This window comes from Amblyomma maculatum, chromosome 1, assembly GCF_055883805.1.
Source record: "Amblyomma maculatum isolate TAMU_Amacu chromosome 1, ASM5588380v1, whole genome shotgun sequence".
Lineage (NCBI taxonomy): Eukaryota > Metazoa > Arthropoda > Arachnida > Ixodida > Ixodidae > Amblyomma > Amblyomma maculatum.
In genome coordinates this window covers 136341364-136347077 of record NC_139344.1, presented here as the reverse complement: position 1 = coordinate 136347077, position 5714 = coordinate 136341364, and the positions used below count along the sequence as shown (strand labels likewise).

At 48.7% G+C, this 5714-nt stretch overlaps 1 protein-coding gene across 1 annotated transcript; it reads right to left on the bottom strand.

Moving 5' to 3' along the window:
• Nucleotides 1–3181: 3181 nt before the first annotated feature.
• Nucleotides 3182–4714, bottom strand: LOC146204007 (neprilysin-like). Its single transcript, XM_084603933.1, has one exon. It carries the CDS (start codon nucleotides 4463–4465, stop codon nucleotides 3182–3184), a length of 1284 nt encoding a protein of 427 aa, XP_084460059.1. The 5' UTR covers nucleotides 4466–4714.
• Nucleotides 4715–5714: the final 1000 nt, after the last annotated feature.

Sequence of the window (5714 nt, the reverse complement as noted above, 5' to 3'; positions counted from 1 at the left end):
GACCACCTGGGATTCTTTAACGTGCACTGACATCGCACAGCACACGGACGCCACTCCGTTTCGCCTCCATCGAAACGCAGCCGCCGAGGTCGGGTTCGAACCCGGGTACTCCGGCACAGTAGTCGGGCGTCTTACCACTGCACCACCCCGGCGGGGCAACCCAATTCTTAGCCGATCGGCGTGTGGGCAGGCAGAGAAGTGAGAAAGATGGCTGCCGTATCCTCCGTCTTCTGTTTCTTTCCGGCTTCTTCTTATTGGCGTTTTACGAATCTTCTTCCTCCACTCTCTCTTCCCTACTCCTTCCCTCCTTCTTTGGCTTGGAGCAACTGGTTACCATGGTTACGGCGCACGCGTAGTAGTTGCAACTATAGCGAGGCTTACCCGAAATTCGCCGCTGACTAGCCTAGCGTAGTTATCGCTACAAAACGCCATGTGCCGTCGTTCTTCCGGACAAGAATCACTGGGGCAGCCAAAAGACTCGATGATCCTTGAATAAAGCTATTCGCTAATATCTTCTTCACTTGTTCATTTATTACTTTTCGTTCGGCTAGGGACACTTGGTAGGGATTTTGTTGAATCGGATTTCAAGCACCAGTGTCGATCCTATGCAGAGTACGAGAGTCAAGAATAAAAGATGGGTCATCTGGTTGGGAAAAGTTCATTCTAGACGTCACAATGCATAATCTGCTTGTCCAGAAGAAGATCGATGAATAAGGCGCCAAACTGTGCCCTAATAAAGTATATTACTACCATAACCGTGTGAAAAAAGAACGAAGTGTTAGATGCGCTGCTGCTTTTCTGCCTAATAGATAACTGTTGCTTCCTAAAGACGTAATACTGATCTCACCACGATAGCAAGAGCCCCAATTCGGTAATTAACTTTCGTTATTTATGACAAAAGGTTATAAAAAGCACGTCATTAGATGTGAGGTGGGGAAAATGCGTGTGAGCCATGGCCTCCGAGTCAATGCACAAAAATAGGGCTTACAGAGGCTGAGTGTGTGCAGTGCTGCATCTTGCAATCTCGAAGGCCAGGTTGCAAGAACGCCGCTACTGGAGAGCACCGCTTCGCGGCTATCAATCACGCATAGTGAGCCCGTTTTACGGAACAGTCTTTGAAGAAAACCACATTTCATCGACATTCGCGCTTGGTATCGATTATTCGACAAGTGCTTTAAAAACGTGGGACCATCACCCCTTCGTTTCAAATAATTTTGCATAGGCAGTCATTGATTCGTACAAATTCTCCGAATAGGATAATTATTCATTAGAAGTTCAAAAATGTGAACATTCGCACAACCCTATTTCTCAGCGCTGTCATATCGAAGACCGCGGAAAATTGACTTCGAGAATATGCACGTCAACCGCGCCGTGAGAGATGGGGGCAAATATGAGAGCGAAAGAGGAGACAAAGAGGGGTCATAGCGAAGGGCTCCGGAATAGCTCCAATCACTTTCGAATCTTTAACGTGCTCTGACATGGAACAGCACAACTTTGTCCCCGTAGAAAGCTTCAAACCCATGTACTCCGCCTCAGGGACTAAGGCACAGACGTGGGCTGGCTATAGCAGATCTGAGGACTGCTAGGGGTTCTACTGGTTTTACCATGGAACTGCTTCTTCGACCTACTTTCCCCACATAAGTCTATAAACGATTTCATTGAGGCTCGTGAAATAGAAGAAGTAAGTACTTCTCAAATGATGCGAATAATAGAAATCGCATGCTCCCGAGTATTGTAAGAGACATGGTTTGCAAAAATTTCGTAGTTACGGCAATTCTTGTAAGGGCAGGGTACTGCTTGGGCCTCCTCATCATGTGCAACGACGAAGTTAGTGATGGATGTCCCATATATCGTCGGGCACGCTGTATGTTATTGCAATAGTAATGTAAACACTAGGCTCGCAGCGGTGGATCAGTGGTTACGGCGGGCAGCTGCCGAGCCGCGGCGGCCGCAGCCGACTTCCCTCATAGCCACCATGTGTCGCTTAGGACCCTACAGTTTACATTCTGAAATGTTTACCGCGTTTTTAAAAGGGTCTACACTTTACGAGAGAGAGAGAGAGAAATAAACAGTTATAATAATTAGCAGTACGGTGCCCCTAGCCTAGGGCTCCGCTCGCGGCAGCTGACTTGCAGACTAGCTGGATGATCCAGGCTTGCTGGTGCAGGTTGTCGCTGGTTAGGGCCGCCTCCCACTGCTCGTGTGTCGGGTGTGGCACTATTAACTTTTTGTCAGCTTTGTCGTAACATTCTCAAGAGGTATATCAGGGTCAAGGACTCGCTCCACACAAAGAACAGTAACTTGGGCGGTGAAAGGCCTTTTTCCAGCCTTGTTTCAGCCTGTCACCGTACAGCCCAATGTGGGGATGCGCCCGGTTTGTGAGAGGTCGGGTAGGTAGTTTGCTACCTCGTTTCCCTCAAGGCCTTCGTGTCCAGATGTCCATATTATGCTGCGTGAATGGGAGAGGGCAATTGTGTGCTCGCCCTTCCTTGATGTGCACTTCAGTAAAATTCCCGCCGTCTCAAACCGCTGACTGGAATAGCAACCGAGCTATGCGGTCTCTCGTCCGAGCTATAGGGCTTGGCTTGGCAACTGTTCCCGCCATACGCGAAATGGCACGAGAAGTTACGAAAAATCTACTTTACACACAGCAGCGTGGATGCAATTTGCATTTGTACGCGGCCAAAAATAAAATGGAATCATTCGTCAGCACTATCTTTGCAAAAATCGAGCTCGAATTATTCAGCCGTGTATTCTTAACGGCTCCAATAACGCACGTGCACTTACAGTGCCGATAAGTGCATTATCGGCAGTACTTAAAGAAGTAGTGAAAGCGCGTACACGATGTACAGGTACGGACATAAGTAAACGGCACAGGCTTTCCCATTCAAATTAAAATCGCGCCTTCCTACACTGGAGATAAGAAAACAATATTTGTCCATGTCAACTGGTGACTACTATCGGTTTCCATGTACCACGACGGCCAGTTTCAATTACGATATACGTTAAAATTTTTAGAAGGAAATAGCGTGCTCCGTTTACTTTTGTCCTCACCGGTACATGGTACTTTTATCACGCAGACAGATACAGCCGCCCGGAAACCTTTATGAGTGACAATCGGTGCTCTGGCTGGCTCGAGGAGGGCGCGGCAGAGTACCGGCAATGTTCGGACGCTCACCAACTAACCCAGGCTTGACATGAGGCATTTTCGCGGGGGGTTCATGAAAGTCTTTGACCTGCAGCGAAAGGCCTCGGCAAACTGCGGCGTATTGCGCAGCGGCCCGTTGACGCGGAACCAGGCCGGGCTCTTGATTTCGTTTACTGCGTTCCAACGCATCAGCCTGGACGTGATGTTCTCGCAGAGGCTGGCTGCGTAGTAGACGAAGAAGAGCCGCGGCGCGTCCAACAAGTCCCCCTTGCTAGTGCTTATCCGTAAGGATGTGCCAGTCTTGCGTAGGTAAAACTGAAACGCCTCGTACGCCAGTGGCAGGGCTAGTCCGTCCCACAGGTCCTGCAGTGGCCAGCTAGCGTTGCCAGGACGCGGCATCTTGCTTTGCCGCGCCATGTGGTCGTAGTCCTGCGCGAGGCAGCTGCGTGCGGTGTCGAAGCTCCTCACGAACTTGCGCTGGTTCCGGTGTCCCTGGTCGTACGCGAGCGTCCACGAGTGCAGCGCATCGAAAAGGCGCCCATAGATCCGAGGGGCGATTCTAGCGATTTGCTGAGCGCCTGTCGCAGAGTCGTTGTAGACGTTCAGGTTGAACGTGGCTGGTGGAATTTCGAGCGTGTGGAATGGGTAAGACAGCCTTGGCTCGCTGCTCAGGAAACCACCCCGCCACATCCAGGATAGCCTACGACGCGATGAGTTTGTCAGCCACCGGTGAAAGGTGGCGGATATGGATGGGCTAGCATTCTGGTAGGCCTCTTGTGTATATTGGAGTCGTACCGAAGCATTTAAGAGCATGGCGGGGAACAAAGGCTCCCAGACGATTTCATCCAGTCGAGTGACAAGGTGGCCTCGGAGGGCGTTGCTGAAGACTTGAACCTTGAGCACATGATCACGGAATACGTCGCGAAGTCCGGACAGGAGCCAGTGAATGAACTGCTGACCACCTAAGACGCTTTCAGAGAAACCCCTGGACAAGTAGAGAGGTATATTGGGCTCGAAGCGGTTTAAAATTCTAAGGCAGGCTTTAGACTGGCGAAGAGGGCGGAAAACTTCTGGAAAGCTAGCGTAACCGACGGAACCAAAGCTATCTCTAACACGGCTGTTAGAACTAAGTGGCAGCAGAAGAACTGAAAGGCGAAACAGCATGTAGTGGATCAGTTCCCTGGATGATGGCACAGCGTCTTCAACGGCCAGTCCGAACACATATTCGGGAGCGCCAAGAATCACCGAGGTCGAAGTGGTGATAGTCTCATCTCCAAATGCCGAGCGCAATAGGGGCAACCATTCAATCCTTTGCATCACTGGTAATTGGGAGACCTGTAAGGTCGGACATCTGTCGATATTGTCATCATCGCGGCGCCGGAAAAAGCTGGCCAACCGCTTCTCCAGAACAAATACATCAGTCTTAAAGCTTCTTCTGAAGTACGCCAATAACGGCTCGAAGTATTCTCTTAAGAACTGCTCTCCCTGCGCGCTTTGCTTGGAACGAACAAGGACAGTATTGGGCTGCTGAATAACAAGCAGAGTACTATTCTCAGAAGCAGACTCCACCTGAAATAAAGAACAGTGTGGCACGTTAATGCACTCCCTGTATCCATGGTAACTTATTTATATTGATATTAAAATGGATGAGTTAGAGGTCTAGTTTTGTTACTGTGCTGATTATTTGGTTTACAGAAAACTGATAGTTCAGAGTTTTTTTCTGTGGCGAGAACAAACGGGCAACTTTGCATTCGTTATTCAATCCTCTTCCACTCCAGTTGCTGTACTTCGAAGAAAGAATATTTTCATTGATTTTGTAATGCCGCACCGTTCCTCTTATATGAGAAAGAGGCTCATGGACTGACATTCTGTGTGTACTCACAGCCAACGGGTAAAAATATTCCATCTTTGTGCTCGGTGCATAAATGAGCAATATATTTTCCTCTCAACAAGCGCCTGAGCTCTATGGCAGGTACCAGACACCTCTATTAAATACCTCGTCACTTGATTCAATAAGCCCCCTCCCCCACCCTCGTATCCGCCCTACCTCAGTTATCCAAAAACAGCCCCAAAAGCCGCTGGATGCCCTCTAAATTATTACCTATACTCCTCATTATTACGTCAATAAGAAACAATTCATAGCTGCTTTGGCAAGAACGCGGGGCTTAAAATGCGCACTTGGAAAACACAAATACATGATGTACTAACAGAGGCAGGAAATAAGTTAAATGCAGCGTTCACAGCAAAGCCGTGCTACATTAAATTGTGAGGAGTGGAGCAGATTAGCAGACACACAAACGAACGCTAAAGCAGCACAACTTGGGGCGCTGAACGGTTTCTTGTTGAAAAATGACTGTTCAAAATGAAAACATTCACCCAGTCTGGTGTTATACATAAGTGCAAAAGACGACGTCGCATAGTTCGTTCAGGTTTCACGAGGACGCGATCACTAAGACGCATGTTTAGTGAAAGTTCAAGGTCCGACAACCTCGCTTAAGGACTTGAAGGTATTCGCTGGCTAAAATTTCTGAGGCATATTTATTCCGCTCGAAGGCGATTGCGTAAT

Coding starts and splice junctions, on each gene's coding strand:
- LOC146204007 (XM_084603933.1), bottom strand. CDS start 4,465: ATGCAAAGGATTGAATGGTTGCCCCTATTGCGCTCGGCATTTGGAGAT.